Here is a 20,262-nt window from a genome sequence, read left to right on the forward strand (position 1 = left end):
GAGGTCCCTTCCAACCTGAGTCATTCTATAACCTGGAAGCTCTGTAATCTGCTTTACTACTTTGCTGATTTGTGTTTGCTGTGCCTTTGCCACTCAGCAGTCCCTTGGAGCTCAGCTGCTCCCTCTTTAGGGAAGAGGGAGCTGAACCCTGCAGACTTTTAGATGAGCTTTCTTGATTTTTGAGTTGAGATTTCATTCCATACCATAAAGTAAGGGGCAGGGTTCAAACAGTTCTATTTGTGGAGCATCCTTCAGACTGCTCTGTGAGCAGGAGGAGGAAATAACCTGTCACCTGTTGTAATGCAGGCAGCAGTTCTCAGGGCATTCCTCAGCACAGACAAACTGTAGGCTTTGCGTTCTTGCCATCAGTGTCTGGGGCACTACAGCATGGCAAAGGTGATGCAAGAGTTAATGTTTTACTGTCTTAATCTCCTCAGATGAAATGAAGTAATGCTCCAGAAATAAGCCTGTTGCTGAACTTCCACTTCAGATCTTTTGAGGACCTGAATGCTGATGCTTGCTAATAAAAATAGCACAGTTTTTGTGCAGTGTGTGAGCTGCTTATACAGCTGCTGCTTCCCTAAATTCCTGCACCCTAGGCCAGCTATGTGCTCTGAAATCATAATCTGCTGAAAGCCACTGAAACTTTACAGTCATGTGGTGGAGTTGGGCTCTACGTTAAAATGCCAGGAGAAGGTTTGTGAAGCACCTCCAGATACACTTGCTCTGGGGCACTGTTGTGGACAGTCACTTCTCAAGGTGTGGAGCTGTGCTGCACAGCAGGGAAAACAGCATTTGGAGCTAAAACATTGCTATTTGTGAGGTTACTTAGCCAGTTAAGACTGAACTCTACTTGTGCCATCTAATTCTGCTTCCATAAGCAGCTGGCATCTTCTGACCAGCTTTTCTGTCTGCCTTCTGCTGCAGGATCCTGTTACTGGAAGTTACAGACCTGGCTCCTGGAAGCCTTAACTACCTGCCTCAAATATTTGTCTTTACTCTGTGCCTGGTACCTGTTGCAACTGTCCAAATCCAAACAGGAAAATGAGTCAGTTCAAAGCCCTTGGGTCTGGAGTGAGCTGGGGAAGCTGTTTTGCATTGCAGGAACAGATAGTTTTTGGTTTCAGTGCAGTAGAAGTTTGCTTTTGAATTCTGTGTCATCAGTACTTGTTTGTCTGTGCTGCTGGGGTACAGCACCCTCATCCCTGTGTGGGTGTGCATATGCCTCTGGGAAGAGATCTTCCTGACTGCTGTTCACACCCAGCTGGCTGCTCAGCTCCTGCCATCTGTGGCAGTGCTGCTTGCACACAGGGTGTCTGTGCTGGGGCTGTGAGCAGCTTCTCTGCAGCACCTTGTGAGTCACCTCCATACACTGCAACTGGCTCTGCACTACACAATGCTTTTCAAAACCACTGCTGTTGGAGAGGCAGATTCCTGTCTGAAGATCTGAAGGAGAAGACTTGAGTATATTGATAAGCAGCTCCCCAGGAGCCAGCAGTGCCCTCCTGCAGGTCAGGAGGCAGCTGTGTGCTGGGTTGCAGCCACAGGGGTGTGGGCAGCAGGGCAAGAGAGGGGATTGTGCCCCTTGGCTTTGCTCTGCTCAGACCTCACCTCAAATGCTGCCTCCAGTTGTGGCATTCTCGGCATAAAGAGGGCACAGAGCTGCTGAAGTGAGTCCAGAGAAGGCCAAGAAGATGATCCAGGGGCTGAAGCACCTCTGTGAGGACAGGCAGAGGAAGCTGGGGCTGTGCAGCCCGGAGAAGACTCTCTGATTTGGAAAGCACTGCGTGAAAGATTCACCAAAGCTTGTCAACATCTGCATGTAACCCCAGATCAGGAACCGTGTGGCAGTGCTGATGTCTGAAGCTATTATAGAGCTGCAGCTTCTTCTCCTAGGTTGTGTTTGACAGCTCTCCTCAACCTGCTAGCAAAAGCCATCTGCAGAGGGCTGCTGTGAAAGAAGACAAGCTAGGCAAGCACCATCTGGAGTGGGCTGTGGCTGCTGACCTGAGCCTGGCTGAAGCTAGCTGCTGCCCCTAGGGCTAGGGGACTGGTGTCTCTTCCAGGTAGCATAATAGTTGCTGTTCAAACCCCTCTCCAGTGAGCTGCAGAGCCATCTGTAGCTCTTATGCAGCCTTCTGCTCTTGGCAGACCCCACTTGGAGTCCTGTGTGCAGTTCTGGAGACCCCAATATAAGAAAGATATGGAACAGTTGGAGCCAGTCCAGAGGAGGCCATGAAGATACTCAGAGGGCTGCAGCAGCTCTGCTATGAGGACAGGCTGAGAGAGTTGAGGCTCTGCAGCTTGGAGGAGACCTTGGGGTGGCCTTGCAGGATCTGAAGGGGGCTCCAGGAGAGCTGGGGAGGGACTATTGACAGGTTCTAGTAATGACAGGAGGAGGAGGAATGGGTTTGGAGTGGCAGAGGGGAGATTGAAACTGGATGTGAAATGTTTCTTTGCAGTGAGGGTGGTGAGACACTGGCCCAGGGAGGTTGTGGAGCAAAGAATGTGAACTTTGGTCACATTCTGTGTTTCTGTGCTCCACAGCCTCCCTGGAGGTGTTGACCAGGTTGGATGAGGCCTTGAGCAACCTGTTCTAGCGGGAGATGTCCCTGCCTATGGCAGGGGGTTTGAACTGGATGATCCCTGAGGTCTCTTCCAACCTAAACCATTCTGTGATTCCTCAGACTGACTGCAGCATCCTGGTGGGTGTCTCCATTTGGATTGTGAGACTCTGCCTCCTGCCTGTGTTCCACCTCTGCCAGCCATTGCAGGGCAGGAGCTTGCACGGTTCCCGTCCCTGCTGGGGGGCTCTGCACACTGCAGCTGCACATTGCTCCTGCAGAGACCCACCTGCAGTGCACAGCTCCCCAGGCTGAGGTGCTGGGCTGCTGAGAGCTGATTCTGCTGGCCTCACGTGGAGTCTTTTCAAAAGCTTTACAGCTGAGTGATCAAATCCAGGATGCACTGAGGGCTAATTTACAAGGTTGAAATCATCAGCTGGCAGCTTTTGCAGCCTCTGAAGTGGCATCTACTTCTATAGGAGCTTATTTTGGGTCTCTCTGGGAAGTGCACTTGCAAAGACTGAGGGGAAACTACACTGAGCAGCTGCCTGACTGAAGTCCCAGATGAGGGGAGAGATCTGGGACACAAAGTGTGCTTCTGCTCCTGCCTCACTAAACAAGCCTAATAGTCCTTTTTCCAGGAAGCCTTCTCCTGGGGAGCATGCAGGGGGATTAGGGAGCTGTGGATATGACACACAAGAGCTGGCATGAGGAAGGAGGTCCAGCTGTGTGAGTAGGTAGTGTTAGAGCACAAAGGCAAAGCTTCTGGCACATGCTGGTGGCTTTATGGCCTTCAGCAGTAAATCTGAGTCCCAGGCTGCCTGGCTGTTTTCTGTGAGCAGGAAGAACATGTTCTCTGCTTCATGGTGCCTCAGATCTGTGGGAATAATTACAGGAAGCCCTTAAAAAACATACCAGGGAGAAAGAGCAGCTAATCTCCTGGGATCCGTGGTGGTATCAGCAAGTCTCAAGCTTCTTTTAGATCCCCTGCTCCTTGTAGCAGAGACCACAGCTCTGTAAGTGGAAGTGGTCCCCTGGGAGCGCTGTTCCCTTGCACCGTCATTTACACTTTCTGTTGGTGTAATTAGCAGGGCATTGCCTGAGTTTCTCCTTCAGGGAATGGCCAGATGATGGCCTTGCCACCACCAGGCTGTGTCTTGTTAAACCACCTGCAGCTCTAGTGGTGCTGAAAAACCTGCTAAGTAAGCCTTTAATGGCTTTCAGCTAAGGGCTGTGTTTCTCCCGTGTCTTTTGAGGGTCACTGAGCAGGAGAAGAATGACAACTTGCTTTGTCACCTGCCTTTGCTATGCTCTCAGTATAAAGAAAGATAACTGCTAGCCTGCACCCTCTTCTCTTGAGAGGGGTTTCTTCATCAGTGTCTGACCAGCTGTGACAGGTCTCTTCCAGGCTCTCCCAGCTTCACCTGGCTTGCTGCAAGAGCCAGAATCAGCCTGCTCTGAAGCCTGTCGCTACCAGTGGCTTGTACAGCCAGTAAGCAATTGAATCCCTGCCTCTTTCAGGTACATTCCACCTCTGATCTGGGGGAAGAGTGGACACATCCAGACTGCCCTCTATGGAAAAATGGGGAGGGTGAGATCCCCACATCCCCACGGACACCGCAAGTACCTCACCATGCCAGATGGAGCCACAGCCACCTTTGATCTCTTTGAGCCCCAGTCTGAGCACTGCATTGGAGGTCAGTCACACAGCTGCTGGCTGCAGCTAGCTGCTAATCTTCTGATCCTCTGCCCTGGGGGGTGGATGAGGACACTGCTACTTGATGTATCAGAGAGGATGGATGTTTATTCTGATGATAGAAGGGAGCTGATAAGCCACGCTAATGTGTCTAAGGCATTGAGGAATGTTTTATAACCTGTGCTTGTAGTGATAGCCTGGCACAGAGAATCTGGTGGTAAGCCTTGTTGGGAGTGCCCTTTGCCTTTTGAGCCTGTGGGAGCTTAGAGCAGAGGCTGCCTGCTTGGGGTTCTTCAGAACCTGATGTGTATGGAAAAGAAACTAGACTTTATTTCCCCATTGAGCAGATGTCTGTTAGCCCTCACTAGCAGCAGCTGTTTCAAGATTGCATGGACACTCTGTGCACAGTCTGGAGGCCAGACAGTCGTAAGGGTGACTGAACACTGGAGCAGGCTGCCTAGAGAGGTTGTGGAGTCTCCTTCTCTGGAGGCATTCCAAACCCACCTGGATGTGTTCCTGTGGAAGCTGTCCTGGGTGATCCTGCTGATGGTCGGGGGAGGGGTGGACTGGATGATCTTTTGAGGTCCCTTCCAACCCCTGGTATTCTGTAACTGTGTGACAGGAAGAGAACTCCATGGAAAAATAGAAAGTCATGGTGGCTTCTCACAACTTCAGAGTCACAGAATCAGTCAGGGTTGGAAGGGACCACAAGGATCAGCCAGTTCCAACCCCCCTGCTATGCCCAGGGACACTCTACCCTAGAGCATCCTGGCCTGAAACACCTCCAGCCATGGGACCTCAACCACCTCCTTGGGCAACCCATTCCAGGCTCTCACCACTCTCATGGTGAAGAACTTCCTCCTCGAGGTCAGGCTGAGGCTTTGTGTATGCACATGCAGGGTTTGCCCTGCAGCAAAAGCAGAATTCATTTCTGAGCTGCCTGTGCTGAGGCCCTTGTGGTGTAATGCTGCACTAGAGCAGGTTCTGCTGTCTTCATTCTGAGCAGCCCTTTCCCAAGGAAGCACAAATTCAGTGGCTGGAGCTGCTGCTGCTGCTGGAGCTGTTGTCTGCTAGTCAATTCCAAGCACGTATGCTAATCCTGAATGTAATTTACTGCCCTTACTTGAATTACAACAATTACTTTCTCAGCTGATGAAGTGATACCTTGTTAAACTGCTGATCAGTGTCAGCAGATCAAATACCATTAGATTAGCCCAGAGCAGATGATGGCTGATAGCAGCTGATCACAATGTCTGTGTGGCAAAGCCAGGAAAGCACAACCCCATGGATCCGTACAGGCTGGGGACTGATCTGTTGGAGAGCAGCTCTGGGGAAAAGGGCTTAGGAGTCCTGATGGGCAGCAGGAGGACCACAAGCCAGCAACGTGCCCTTGTGCCCAGGAAAGCCATTGGCATCCTGGGGTGGGTTAGAAGGGCTCTGATTAGTAGGTCCAGAGGGGTTTTCTCCTTCTCTGCTCTGCCCTGATGAGGCTGCTTCTGGGATACTGTGTCTACTTCTGGAACCCTTGGCTCAAGAAGGACCTTAATGGACTGCTTGAGAGAGTCTAGCACAGAGCCACAGAGCTGCTGCAGGCAGTGGAACATCTCCTGGGTCTTGGAGTTTGCAGCAGAGGAGCATGAGGGCTGCCACATCTTTATAAACATGAGTAAGAAGGGTGATGTGGGGATGACAGAGCCGTCCTCTGCTTGGGGGTGTCCAGTGACAGGACAAGGTGTGCTGGGGGAAAGCTGGAGCAGAGGAGGTGCCACAGAAACAGAAGGGAAAGCTTTGTCCCTGTGAGGGTTCTGGAGCAGGCTGCCCAGAGAGGTTGTGGAGTCTCCTCTGGGGACCTTTGAAGCTCACCTGGATGTATTCCTGAGTGGTCTTGCTCTGGCAGGAGGATTGAATCTTTTGAGGTCCCTTCCAACCCCTAATATCCTGTGGTTGTGTGATTCAGCTCTGGAAGGGAAACAAGGGGTAAAAATAGCACAGCCAATCTGCTTGGTGTGCGAGGGAGCTGTGGGCTCCAGAGCTTCCCCACTCTTAGCAGGCACAACAGGCTGTCATGAGGCAGTACACGTGGAGTGTCAAAAACCTCCTTCCAAGGGGAGGGTTTACCCTTGGTCTCCAGGCAGTGCCTGTAGAACTGCTTGGGCAGCTTTCCCTGAAGCTCAAACCCCTGTAGCACCACTCACATCCCCCCCTCTGCAGCACCACAGCAGCTCCTCTCCCTTCCTCTGCTTCTGGCAGACGGAGATGAGGTTCTTCTTAGCTTGCTGCTGGTGGATGGTTTCCCGTGGATCTGAAATGGCAACCACCTGGATCTTGTCAATTTGCATGAAGTGACATTTCCTTAAGTTGCACCTGTGTGTGTGTGCACAGAGGATGTGACCATGGTGATCTGCCCCGGGATTGCCAACCACAGTGAGAAGCAGTACATCCGCACCTTCGTCGACTACGCCCAGAAGAACGGCTACAGGTGTGCTGTGCTCAACCACTTGGGAGCCCTGCCAAACATTGAGCTCACTTCTCCACGCATGTTCACCTATGGTAGGTACTTCAAGGCAGCTTCAGGTAATTTTGAGTTGATTGATTGATTGGAGAAGCTGCCCAGGAGCCAGCAGTGCCCTCATGCAGCTCACAAGGCAGCTGTGTGCTGGGCTGTAGTCAGAGGAGTGTGGGCAGCAGGGCAAGAGAGGATTCTGCCCTTGGCTCTGCTCAGAACTCTTCTCCAATCCTGCCTCTAGCTCTGGTGTCCTCAGCAGAAGGACCACACAGAGCTGCTGGAGGGAGTACAGAAGAGGCCACAAAGATGCTCCAAGGGCTGCAGCAGCTCTGCTGTGAGCACAGGCTGAGGGAGCTGGGGGGGTGCAGCCTGCAGAGGAGAAGGCTCCAGAGGGACCTTAGAGCTGCCTGCCAGTGCCTGAAAGGATCCTGCAGGAAGGCTGCAGAGGGACTTGTGCTGAGGGTGTCTAGAGACAGGCCAAGAGGGAATGGTTTGGAGCTGAGGCAGAGCAGGGTTAGAGTGGAGCTGAGAAATAAGCTCTTCAGTAGGAGAGTGAGACTCTGGCACAGGCTGCCCAGGGAGGCTGTGGCTGCCTCTTTCCTGGGAGTGTTGAAGGCCAGGCTGGATGAGGCCTCAAGCAGCTGAGTGTAGCTGAGAGGTGTCCTGGGCATGGTGGGGAGTTTGCAGCAGCTGAGCTCTGAGGTTGCTTAGATTATTTTGGAGGTGCTGAAGTGTCAGTAGAATGTGAAGCAAATCTATCTCTGGAGGATGTGTGCTTCTGAGGCTCTGTGAAGCACAATGAGAGGAGCTTGTACCTGCTGATCCAGAAAGTACATTTCCATCTCAGCAGAGGCAAGTGAAGATTGCTCCCTGGGTGTAACACCAGTGTCAAGGCACAGCAACAGTTCCACAGTATGACAGCAGAGCTGCACAAGTGGGGCTGTTTAACTGCCATGATCTTGATCTTTCACCCCAAGGACAAAGAAATCTTTTCTTAACCCATGAAATGAAAGGAATAAAGGATTTGGAGCTCTTAAGGGTGATTCCAGCTATTCTTTCTGCCCTGCTAGTGAGTAGCAAGGTCTCTGTAGAGTGTGGCCTCCTTACCTGTGACTTTGGCTGCTTGTTCCTGAGCTCTGAGCCGTTCTGTCCCTCTTTACTGCAAACATTGTCAGGAGGCAGTTGTGGGTTTAGCAGACTGATGTTAGGCTGGCTTCTTTTTGAAGATAACTAAGGCAGGTGCTTCTGAGAGCTTGAATTAACAGCTTGAGTGGTTTATCTTCACTTTCTGAATTGACAAACTGCTTTCAGGCTCTGGGTCTGGCAGGCAAAGAGGCCAGAATGCTTTATTGCTTGGTTTAGAGTTATTAAATCTGCTTCTCAGTGGGAAACATCTCAAGAATACCAAGCCCCTCAGTTTGTGTTGAGGCCTCAGGCTGTTAGTGGCTTCAGGCCTGCCATGCTTGAGCTGAGCTTGGCCTCCATGGAGCATTAGCTTTTTTGATAGAAGTTGAGAGCTTTCTTTCATGAAGCTTTGCTGTGGACTTCGGAGATGCACTACAGAACAGCTCCCTGGACTCTTGGAGCCTCCGAAAGGGCAGAGTGTGCCTAGCACTTCCCTTTGAGTGAGACAGTAAATCACTTGACCAAGCTTGCCAGCAAGACCACGAGCAGACTGGACTCTGCAACCCAAATATCCCAGTGTCAGCCTTTGAGTTCTGGCATCACACAGAGGTGTCCTGAGCTTGGGATTCACTGAGCCTTGACACCAGGAAGGGAGAGTGGGGGTGGGCAGAACAGCTGTTGCCGTGATTCCTAAGCGAGTTCATTTCAACTTGCTTTGGCTCTGTCAGAGCTGAGTGTAAGCTGAGGTCCACAGGACTCATAAAGCAGATGAACATGTCTGTGAGTCAGAGCTTTGAGAACCTAAAGGCTGTTGAGAAGTCAGGGTAGGCAGCTGAGCTTACAGCCCACACCTGAGGCTTGGAGTGGGAATCCGGGTGTGTTAGGTTATTCTTGACACTGTCTGTTTTTTCAGGTTGCACCTGGGAATTTGGAGCCATGGTTAATTACATCAAGAAGACCCACCCTCAGACCCAGCTGGTGGTTGTGGGCTTCAGCCTGGGTGGAAACATTGTGTGCAAATACCTGGGAGAGAACCAGGCCAACCAGGAGAGAGTCCTCTGCTGCGTCAGTGTGTGCCAAGGGTACAGTGCGCAGAGGTAGGTCCTGCAGACTTCTCCATGCTCTTCTCTCTGGCAGGGTTCAGTGGGGTGGTTCTTGCATTCAACTGGTCCAACACACTGCAGTGTGCAGGATGCCACCCTCCTGAATGGGCAGACAAAGCTTTGTTGACTTAGGAGCACAGAGAAGCTTTCTGTCAAACATGCAGGGAAGTTTTCTGTACCTGGCCAGATGCATAGTGGCAGCTTCTGCTCTGTGCTTCTGCTCTGGCTTAACTCTCTCATTGCTGCAGTGTGTGAAGAGGCATTCTTCATGCAGTCCTGGTGCAGTCAACTAGGCAGCATGAGAAATGCCTTTCAGCTAGATTCAACTGCTCAAGGCCTCATCCAGCCTGGCCTTCAACACCCCCAGGCAGGAAGCAGCCACAGCCTCCCTGGGCAGCCTGTGCCTGAATCTTGCCACCCTCCTGCAGAAGACCTTCAGGGTTGAAGTGGAGCTGAGGAAGCTCTGCCTCAGCTTCAAACCATTCCCTCTTGTCCTGCCTCTAGATTCTCTCTGCAGCCTTCCTGCAGGATCCCTTCAGGCACTGGGCAGCTCTAAGGCCCCCCTGGAGTCCTCTGCAGGCTGCACACCCCCCAGCTCCCTCAGCCCGTGCTCACAGCAGAGCTGCTCCAGCCCTCATGCTGTTCCTTTGCCAGCTCTGTAGCAGCACTTTGTGATGTGCTGGTAGAGAGCCAGACAAGAACAACCTTTTTGACAAGCAGCTCTTAGTTTCCAACACCAAGCTCCAAAGAGCTGTGTAGTCAGAGTTCAGGGGAAGCTTTCAGCGGGTTGTGTGGATGCGTTCCTGAGCTCTTGACTCCACCTGCTGGGTGCACACCCGCGAGCAAGCCTCCAGTCTGAAAACCTCTGCTGTGCATCGCTGGGCAAGCAGCAGGAAGGATGTCTGCTTCTTCCTACCTAATATCTATTTCTGCTTTTAAATGCTAAATAGAAGAGTTAGGTGGAGGCAACATCAGTAGATACCTGCTAAGCAAAAGACAGGGTTAGAAGAGAGTTAGTTTAGAATCCCATCCCATGAATCTGTGAATTCCTTTTTTGTTTATATTGCCTTTATCCCCCATGTAACTTTAGGAAGCAAAAGAAGAGTGGTAAGGTGCAAGATGAGCAGAGATGTGAAATGTCAGAAGCTCTTCCAGAGCATTTAAGCATGAGCTCCATAGACAGGCACAGTAAAGCAGCAGCAGTGCTGGCGTCTCCAGAACAGGAGGCTTTGGGTTTAATGAATTAACCCAGGCTGGGGAATTTGTAGCCTGAGGCCAAACAGGAACCTGTCTCCTTATTCCTTAATCTCTGCCTGCACAGGCTTGATCCTGCTTCTTGATTTCATGGAATGCATCTTCACTGTAGCTACAGGCTGTGGGGAGAGTCTGCAGCCTGTGCAGTCCCCAGAACACCAGAAACTGCTCTGTTTCTATCCATGCTGGCAGCTCATCGTGTTGGCAGTGCTGCTGTACACCACCAACTACAGGGGAATGTGCCTTTAACTTCATCTTGTAATAGGCTTGCTTGGAAAGTCTTCTGTGAGGAGAGAAACGGGCACCTCCCTGCCTTCATTTCCCCTACCCTGGTGTAATTTGGCCAGGCAAAGATACAAAAGGATTTCTTTACTTAGAAGGAAAGAAGTCCACCCTCCAGCATTGCTTGTTGCAAGCAGGCTGCTTCTTTTTGCTCTGGCTGGGGACTTGCAGGCTGTGGCTTTGGAGGTGATGCTAACTCTGCTGGGTTCTCATGGAGTGTTAATGTTTAAATGGTAGGAGCAGTTGAGCAGCTGGAAGTGCTGCCAGCATTTTTGGGTTGCTCAGTAAATGAGTTTGTGTTTCCTGAGTAACAGCAAACCCTGCTCAGAGCAGAGCTGTAACCTGCCTGTGACCCTGCAGAGCAAAGGAGTGCTGCTATCTGGCAAAGCACACACAAGTCTGCTTGGCTTCAGTTGTGTTTTAACAACAGATAAGCTGTGAAGTGCCCTTCTGCTTTGAGGATAGGTGAGGATATCAGCTCAGATGCCACAAGTATTTATTCCTACAGCTCCTGCCAGCCAAGCTGAAACAATGGCAGGATCTGCACACAGTGGAAACACCTGCACAAGTTAGATCCTCTGCAGAGCTCTCTATGCAACAGACAACATTTTGCTCAGGGGCAGAGTTTAGGCCCTTCCTTGGCAGTCTGATTAGATAATTACATTGGATTTATGCAAAGGGACACTAAAATCCTCTTGTCAGTGTTGCAGATTGATTTGCCCTTAAATGCTCTGATCAAAACAGCTGATTGCACTGTGCAAAATGAGCCTGCAGATCTCTGTTCTGATAGAACCAAACTTCGTCGAAGTGGAAGTCATTTCCTGGCAAAGGTTAAGCCTTGGCAGGGAATGCCTGGGGATTTGTTTACACAGCCTCCAGGCTGCTGTGGGATGTGTTCATCTGATCTCCCAAGAGCTCTGTTAACAGCTTTGTTTGCTCTGCACTGTCTTTTCTAGGGCCCAGGAAACCTTCATGCAGTGGGATCAGTGTAGGAGATTCTATAACTTCCTCATGGCAGACAACATGAAGAAGATCATCCTCTCCCACAGGTACTGCAGGACATCACTTGCACTGCTAACACTGAGTCAATTGCTGTTGGGTCAATTTGTCTTCTCAGCCCTTTAAAATGGGACTCCTGAAAGATTACAGACCAGTTCCTCCTTGCTTGGTGGCCTTTGGATGAAGGGGAGCTCGTGTCAATCTCACTGGTGTGCTGTAACCTCCCAGTTAAGCTTTGGCTTCCTTAGAAGAAAGAGGGGTTTGTATTTCTGCCTTCTGAGGCAATTTGCTTAATGAGTAAACAAACTGCACACAGGAAAAACATTGCCATTAAACTTCAAAGTGGAGTGTTCTGCATCTGTTTCACTTCTAGCCAAAGAATTCCTTACTCAAGGAGCCTCTTGTTCTGCCACCTACCTGAGGTAGGACTTAATCTTCAAGATCTGCTGTATGGCTATAAGCAAATAGTCCAAAGTGTAGCTCCTGCTTCTAGCTGTTCCTCTAGACAGAGCCTGTAGCCAGCGGAATACTTTAGTGTTGCTCTTCCTAGAATGCAGCTGTACTTGTAGGATCCCTGTGCTGCTGTTGTGGGCTGTGGCTGTGACAAAGGAATGTGTGTGGTGAAGAGGTGACACCCTCAGTGGTGGTTCCTCCATCAGAAGTTCTCTGGGGGCTTCTTTCTAGGGCAGTAAATGTGTAAGTGCCTTACCTCTGTATTTGAAGTTGCCTTGGAGGACAAGGAAGGAAAGGAATCTTGAAGACCCATTCCAGTTGAGAGTTTGTGTCACTTGCAAACCTCTGGTTCCTTGTTTATCCTCCTGTGCAGGAATTAGGGCAGCTGGCCTGTAGGCTGATGCACAGAATTCATTTCAGATGCACAAATATTTAGACAACTTGCCCAAGTTGAGCATGTGAAGCTAGAGAAGCCCCCCTTAAAAGGTACTTAAATCCATAACCACAGAAAGGCAGTGCTGCCTTGAGGGCAAGGCTGCTCAGGACACTGCTGGCCAAACTCTCTTGTGCTCGAAGGCAGCTCCCCAAATCAAACCTACCCACCCTCCCTCCCACTGCCTCTGAAAGGGAATAAAAGTCCTGTTCCAACTTGTGGCTTTTGTCCTGTTTGTTCTGGTGAAGAAGCAGCTCCTCTCCTGAGGGCAATCAGTAATGATGACAACTGTCCACAGTAAATAGCTTTCTGCTAAAGTAATGCCCTAAGTCCTTTCTGCTGTGTGGCCTAATCTGAGATCTGTGCTGGGGAGATGATGTAGAACCAGATGGTGAAGGAGAAGCTGTGCCCAGGATTGCTGATGCTGTCGCCCAGGCCAGCCACAGGTTTGGCCTGCAGCCAAAGGACTCTCCCTCTAACATGCAGCCTGTGTTGCTGGTACCTTTAGTGCTGTCTGATCTGGGAAGATTCTTTTTCAAGGCACCTGGTGCAGTTTTGCAGTATGACAAGAAAACCTTTTTTCCTCTTAAAAGAGGCTGTTGGAGTTCCTACTGTGTCTTGCTGCAAAGAGCATCAGCCAAGCTGTGCTTGTTCCCAAGAAGTCCACTTGTAGTCTTACCTTGTCAGGCTTGGTTGTCCTTGAACAAGTCTTGGCTTTGCTTCCTGGTTTGATTTGGCTGTTGTTCTTCCAGGCACGTTCTCTTTGGAGATAACAACATGAAGAAGCCACACAACCTGGCAGATGCTGATCTGGGCAAGCTCTACACAGCAACATCCCTTATGCAGATTGATGATAACATTATGAGGTATGAAGGCTGACTCTGATCTTCTGCAGAACTCAAAGGACCTTCTCTTGCATGCTCCTTGCTGTGCCTGTAGGAGTCTGCTAAGCTGCAGTGCTGGCAACCTCCAGTTCTCCCTGGCCTTCACAGTCAGTAAAACTTAGCAGGAGAACCTCCCCTTGCTACTGGCAGCCACAGCTTCTGTGAAGGCATCTGGCAGGGATTCACTTGCTGCAACATCTAAACTTGTAGCCTTCAGTAATGTAGGAAGATGATGATGGAGACAGCAGAATCATAGACTAGTTTAGTTTGGAAGGGACCTCAAAGCTCATCCAGTTCCAACCCCCTGCCCCCTTCAGATACTGCAAGGCCACTCCAAGGTCTCCTGGAAGCCTCTTCTGCAGGCTGCACAGCCCCAACTCTCTCAGCCTGTCCTCACAGCAGAGCTGCTGCAGCCCTCTCAGCATCTTGGTGGCCTCCTCTGGACTGGCTCCAACACTTCCATGTCCTGTTTGTGCTGGGGGCTCCAGAAGTGTGCCCCCAGGACTGCAGGTGGGGTGTGAGGAGAGCAGAGCCAAGGGGCAGAATCCCCTCCCTTGCCCTGTGCCCACACTGCTCTTGCTGCAGCCCAGCACAGGGTTGTGTCTGGGCTGCACTCACACTGCAGGCTCCTGTTGAGCTTTTCCTCACCCCATACCCCCAGGTCCTGTTCCTCAGGACTGCTCTCAGCCATTCCCCACCCAGCCTGGAGCTGTGCTTAGGATTGCACCCACCCAGGTGCAGGACCTTGCACTTGGCCTTGTTGAATGCCATGAGGTTGGGCTGGGCACAGCTCTGCAGCCTGTGCAGGTCCCTCTGGATGGATCCCTGCCCTCTAGCAAGTCGCCTGTGCCACACAGCTTGGTGTGCATTGTTGCATTGTTTGGGATGGGCTCTTGGAAGAGCAGAGCCAAGGGGAAGAATGACCAAAAACTATCACTCTTTCCAAGTCAGTCATGTGAGTAGCAGAAGCCCATGACTGCCTTCTCTCTTTCAGGAAGTTCCATGGCTACAGTTCCCTGAAGGAGTACTATGAGGAAGAAAGCTGCCTGCAATACTTGCACAAGGTAAGTGCTTGCAGTAGAGGCTGCTCTGAGAGCTTCATGTTGTTGCTGGAGAGAGAATGTACCTTAGTGGGGAATAGATATGTAGGCAGAGATGGTTTTGCTGGCAGCTTAGTGGGAGTGGGACTTAAGTTCTTACTACCTCTAATGCTGCTGTAAAGTGCTTTGGGTTCTTCAGCACTGCAGTGATCTAGAGAGACACATTCAGCTGAGCTGCCCTGAGCAAATGAGGGTGAGGTGGGGAGTGGCACAGAGCCTGCAGGTCCAAGGAAGAAAGACTTAATGGATGTTGTGGAAGTGACCCAGGATGCTGTCTGGACCACAGATGTTCAGCAGACCAAGGCTTTTCAGAAGTGGAACTAGAAGGCTAATTTCTCCTTTATCTGCTGAGCCAGAGGATGGAGAAGTTCCAAGGGAGTTTCCTGGCCTTTACCCAAGGTGTCTGGATCAGAGCTTGGCTCTAGCTGCCTGAAGTGCAAAGCAAAATGGGAGGGGAAAAGGTGAATCAGTTTGAATTCTGGGAATGGGGAAGGCCTGGGACTCACTCTGAGCTTGTTCTGATGCACTCCTGCCCCTTGCAAACAATGCAGCACTCCTCAGTGCACCAGGACTCCAGCCTCTGCTTTCCTGATGCTTCTGCAGGTACAGGGCAGTTGAAGGAAGATGTCCTCACTGAATTAAGCTGGGATGCTTTTACAGTTAGTACATGTCAATACCAACCCCTCACTGGTTTGTTTTCTCCTGCTGTGTTTCTTGATGCAGATCTATGTTCCTCTGCTGTTGGTTAATGCTGCTGATGACCCTCTTGTGCATGAGAGTCTGCTATCAATCCCAAGAGCCCTCTCAGGTATGCTGAAGCAGCCTTCTGCAGCTGTGCATGGTTGTGTCCCTGCAGCTGCTTCAACACCATGATCCATGGTTTTAGAGCAGCTGGACTTGCCAGCTCACATCTGTAATCTGGTGGGAGGGATACTAAAGCCACTTCACATTGCCAGCTGCTAGAACTAACAAGGCTAACCTTGAACAGGAGGAGCTTGAGTCCTTTCAGGCATTGTCTCCTGTTTTGACTTGTTGATAGCTGGCAGGTTACATTCAGGTCACTTCTGGCTGGAAAAACACTTCCTGATGTCCTTGTTCCTCACTGGGATTTAGTAGAAATGTGAGTTATTGCAGAGATAATGTCTTGATCAAGTACAGATGAGCAGCCCCCTTTGAAGGGAGGTGCACACACAGCCTGGTATTAAATAACTCTGCCAGGATCTCCCCCACAAAAGGAGTTCTTCAGCCAAGCAAACAGAGCAAATGACCTTCTGAAGCTCAGGAGAGGGAGCTGGCTGCAGCTTCATCTCTCAGACAGTGGGAGCACAGGGAGGGAAGCAGGGCTCATTCTTTTCCTAGTTGAAAGCTGAGAGTGCAGAATTTATCCACACCACTTCCAGATCAAAGCACACACAGGAATGTTCCTGTTTATACAGGCAATCAGGCAATCCTAGAATGGTTTGGCTGGCAAGGGACCTCCAGAAGTCATCCAGTCCAACCCTCCTGCAGTCAGCGGGGGCATCCTCCACTAGATCCACTTGCTCAGAGCCTTGTCCACCCTGACCTTTAATATCTCCAAGGGTGGGACTTCAAATGCCTCCCTGGGCAACCTGTAGCAGTGTTCCAGCACCCTCATGGTGCAGAATTTGTTCCTCACTCTTAATGTGTTCTGCTCTCATTTCAAACCGTTGCTCCTGGTCCTGTCTCTTCAGGCCTTTGCAGATAGTCCCTCTGCAGCCTGCTTGTGGCTCCCTTCAGGTACTGCATGGCTGCTGTTAAGTTTCCCTGGAGCCTTCTCTCCTCCAGGCCGAACACCCACAGCTCCCTCAGCTTGTTCTTGTAGCAGAGCTGCTCCGTCCCCCTGAGCATTTCTGTGGCCCTGCTCCTTGCCCTTCCAGTGTGAGTGAGTTGAACACAAACCCTATGAGGAGAGGCTGAGGGAGCTGGGGGTGTTTAGCCTGGAGAAGAGGAGGCTCAGGGGTGACCTCATTGCTGTCTGTAACTACCTGAAGGGAAGTTGTAGGCAGGTGGGGTTGGTCTCTTCTCCCAGGCACCCAGCAACAGAACAAGGGGACACAGCCTCAAGTTGTGCTGGGGGAAGTATCGGCTGGACATTAGGAGGAAGCTGTTGGCAGAGAGAGTGATTGGCATTGGAATGGGCTGCCCAGGGAGGTGGTGGAGTCACCATCCCTGGAGGTGTTCAAGAGAAGATTGGATGAGGCAGTTAGTGCCATGGTCTGGTTGACTGGATAGGGCTGGGGGATAGGTTGGACTGGATGAGCTTGGAGCTCTTTTCCAGCCTGGTTGATTCTATGAAGAGGTTCTGTAAAGCTGTAAGGGCCCAGCCAGCAGCACCTCCTGGCCTTCCTTCCTGTAGTAGCTGGGCTCCTGCAAGCTGCCCTGTTTTGGGAAGCAGTAAGATTATGTCCCTTGGGCTCCAGAGTAGCCATGGCTGTTGCCAGGGCATTTCTGGTTCCTACACAGCTGCTGTAGTTCAGACACTGTGCTAAGGCTGCAGTTGCCTGTCACTATTGCAGACTGCCTCGTTCTTGGCTCCAAGATGCTAACCTGGAGCTTTGTTTCTTTTTGTTTTGCAGAGAAAAGGGAAAATGTCATGCATGTGCTGCTCCTTCATGGAGGCCACCTGGGATTTTTTGAGGGGTCTGTGCTATTCCCAGAACCTCTTACCTGGATGGATAAGCTGGTGGTACAGTATGCCAATGCCATCTGCCAGTGGGAGAAGACAAAGTCTCACTGCTCAGACACAGAGCAGGCTGTATCTGGCCAGGAGTAATTGACTCAAAGACTCTGGATCACTTCAGTATATCTCCCCCTTTGGGAACATCTTGTTCCTTCACCTGCTGCTTCAGGTTTCCATTCTCCTTGGTATCCTATGGCTGGGGTTTGATCACAATGTTTTCTGACAGAGTGGAGCTCAGCAGAGTTTGAGGTCTGCACGGAGCATCTCTGCATCAGCAGTCACTTGGGTTAGTAACTTGCTGCTCTGCTTGCAGGATTAGATTGACTGTGACTTGTTCCAGGGTCGTTGAGCTGAAGACTGCTTGCTTTCAGGTGTCAAACCTCTTCACTCACTGGTCCCAACCTCGACCTGCAGAGTGTGTTTAGGTATAGATGAGAGGGTGACTGTGGCTCTGTCCTGCCCTGCTGCTGGAAAGAAACCCTGTACTAAGCCACAAGCCACTCAGTGCTTGTCTGCAGGCCACTAAAATGTGTCTTGGAGAAAAATGCTTGGCTGTGAGTGGGGTTTCAGCCTTGCACTATCTCAAGGGAAGCTTTTTGGTTCCTAGGAAGCCACTTAAACAGTAAACCAGTTTAAAAACACTTAGCTTTTTGTGCTTCAGCTGTCTGTGGAGTGGGGAATCCCTGTTGGAACTCCCAAGTAGAGAAAGGCTACAGGCTCATAACAGCAGTTCATGTTGCTATCTAAATGTGCTTTTGCACCAGGACCAGGTCAGTCACCTCCTCATCACCTTTGCCTCTCACCTCTCTTTAAATACAGTCACCTCTTTAGAACTGGATTTTTGTTTCTTAAAGCTGGCTCTGAGCTCGCAGGTCCTGCAGATTCTCACTCACTGGGAAGCCCATCTGGCCTTAGAGGTATTCCATAGGGAGTTACACACTATCAGGGATTGATTTGTTGGAGTGGGAGGTGTCTATTTAGATTCTCCTTGTGCCAGAGTAAATCATAGCAGGATTCTTCCCTTCAGCTCTCAAAGCATGACATGGGTCCAGACTTGCCTTACAGTTGGTGGGGAGCCTCTAGCCCTGGCAACTAAACTGCAGCCTTTGGCTGGCTACTCCCTTATCCATAGAGATGCTGTAGGATTTCTGGGCTCTTCCTCACCTGAACTCCTTTTCCACAACCAGACACCTTCCTCTTGCTTTGCTGTGCAAAGTGAAGAGTGGAAATTGTGTGCAGGAGAGATGCCTGCTTGCTTGCGCTTGCCTCTCAAGCGGCTGCTGTGAGCTGTGCCAAGATGGTTCTGAAAGCCTCCAGTCCAGCCCCTGGAAGGAAAGCATCCTGTGACGTTCTGGAGGCTCAGACTTTGTGGTCAGTCTTTTTCCCTTCTTGTTTGTTGTGTCATTATTATAACCTTCATTAATCCATCCTTAGGACTTCTTCATCCCAGTGCCAGTGAAGTTCTTCCCTTGTCACACTTCCCATGTCGATTAGCACTTTATTGCTTCAGCCTCGGTCTGTGTTCCAGGCACTTTAGTTGACAGCTCAAGGGCAAAAACAAGCTGCAGGACTTGAGTCTGGTAGTACAGGGGAGGAAGCTTTCTGGACTGCCCTGTCACTGGACCTCAGGAGGTTGGAGAGATGAGGTTTTGTTCCAATAAAGCAATAATTGATTATTGTAGCAAAGGTTCATTCTCACATCAGGAGAATCGTTTGCCTTAGGCCAGACCTCTTGGCCTGTCAGAATGAACATTCTTTCTAATAAATGCAGGTCTCCTTTCTTCTTCAAAGAGATGTGACCAAGTAGGGTTAAAACAAGACTTGGCCACGCTTGTGGCTGTTGCTGAAGAACTATTTTAGGGCACCAGTTAGCAAGGATATTCTTAGCTGATGGATATCTTGTCTGTGTTGTTAGCCTCTTACTCATACTGCATCTGTACATCACTAAAATCTGTCATAAGAGATCTGTCATTGGAGGTTCTTGCTGAAGTAGCTGTTCATGTAATATTCATTGACTAGGACTTAAATATCTTCTCACTTCAACAGAAGCAGAGTGTAAACAGCACTCACATGGAATAGATACAGTGTGCAGGGGGAATGGTTTTATCTCCACTGGCTTACAGCTTCAGAAGGGTTTTTGGCTTTCAAAGCATACCACAGCTGTAGCTTACCCAGGTCATGGCTGTCTGCCTTCAAACAACTGCCCTGTCCTTGCCTTCTGTCCTGCATCCAGCTTTACTGTGCTGAGTATCAGCTTCAGGGGCAGAAGCTGCCCTTGGTACACCGCTGCTGCTGAGGTGAAGAGCCCATCCTGTCACCCAGCACCCAGGTGCCTGGGGATCAGTGTAGTATGCAGCTGACCTCTTGGAGAGCAAAAGATCTTCACTCCAAATTGAAAGCCTTGCCAAGAGCAGAAGCCTCTGCCCTCTTCCCCAGGACCCCAGGCTGGCAGAACAACTTGGTGTTTGAGTGGCCCAGGATGTGAAGGTCAGAGGGTGAGGTACAGCCTGGGTGCTCTCTGGGGAGGTTAGTGCTGAGGCACAGCAGTTGTCTTGCCTCTGGCTGTGGCCAAGCCATGCCAGACCCTCAGAGTGGAGCTTTTTGTGGGAGGCTTTTTCTTGAGAGTTTCCTTCTACCTTGTAAAGATTCCTCTTGAGAAACCAGGCTTTCAGAGGGGCTTGCCTGAGGAAGCTCCCTGCTAGTCCAGGGTACCTCTGTTTCAAACCATTTCCCTAGAGCAGCTGGCCAGGCAATCCATGACCCACCTTGAAGCAAATCTAAAGTGAGGTCAGCAGCTGGGCAATTCTCAAAGCTGCAGCTTTGGCTGATCAAACAGATTCACTTGGAGGCCCTTTTGAAGACTTCTTCCTGCCCCCCGGTCCAAGCCTTTGTACTTCAGAAGTGCCAAAGCTGTGGACTTGCTGAAACTCCCCTACAGCAGTAATGTAGGTCTCTGTCCTCCTCCTCCTGACCTGTTCTGGCACTTCCATCTCCAGTTGTTCAAACCACTTTTGACTTGCCCAGTTAATTCTGGCATGTTTAGGGAGGAGCTGATGCCACAGCTTGTTTGTGCAAGGTTTCTGGAGCCTGAGGGTCATCTGAATTGGTCAGCTGGAAGCAGTGCTGGAAAAACTGTTCTCTTCTTAGCCAGTTTGTTGCTGG

General features: G+C 50.6%; 1 protein-coding gene across 1 annotated transcript in view; it reads left to right on the top strand.

Moving 5' to 3' along the window:
- The window catches only part of ABHD2 (abhydrolase domain containing 2, acylglycerol lipase), a 35,239-nt gene extending 17,498 nt beyond the window's left edge, over positions 1-17,741 (top strand). The window contains exons 4-11 of the mRNA XM_064158102.1: positions 4,086-4,261; positions 6,643-6,810; positions 8,805-8,988; positions 11,487-11,579; positions 13,168-13,281; positions 14,294-14,363; positions 15,123-15,207; positions 16,997-17,741. Coding sequence (XP_064014172.1) covers positions 4,086-4,261; positions 6,643-6,810; positions 8,805-8,988; positions 11,487-11,579; positions 13,168-13,281; positions 14,294-14,363; positions 15,123-15,207; positions 16,997-17,193 — 1,087 coding nt within the window. The 3' untranslated portion in view covers positions 17,194-17,741. The remainder of the gene's footprint in view (positions 1-4,085; positions 4,262-6,642; positions 6,811-8,804; positions 8,989-11,486; positions 11,580-13,167; positions 13,282-14,293; positions 14,364-15,122; positions 15,208-16,996) is intronic.
- The last annotated feature ends 2,521 nt before the right edge of the window (positions 17,742-20,262 follow it).

Source organism: Pogoniulus pusillus, chromosome 17 (assembly GCF_015220805.1).
Source record: "Pogoniulus pusillus isolate bPogPus1 chromosome 17, bPogPus1.pri, whole genome shotgun sequence".
NCBI classification, from domain to species: Eukaryota; Metazoa; Chordata; class Aves; order Piciformes; family Lybiidae; genus Pogoniulus; species Pogoniulus pusillus.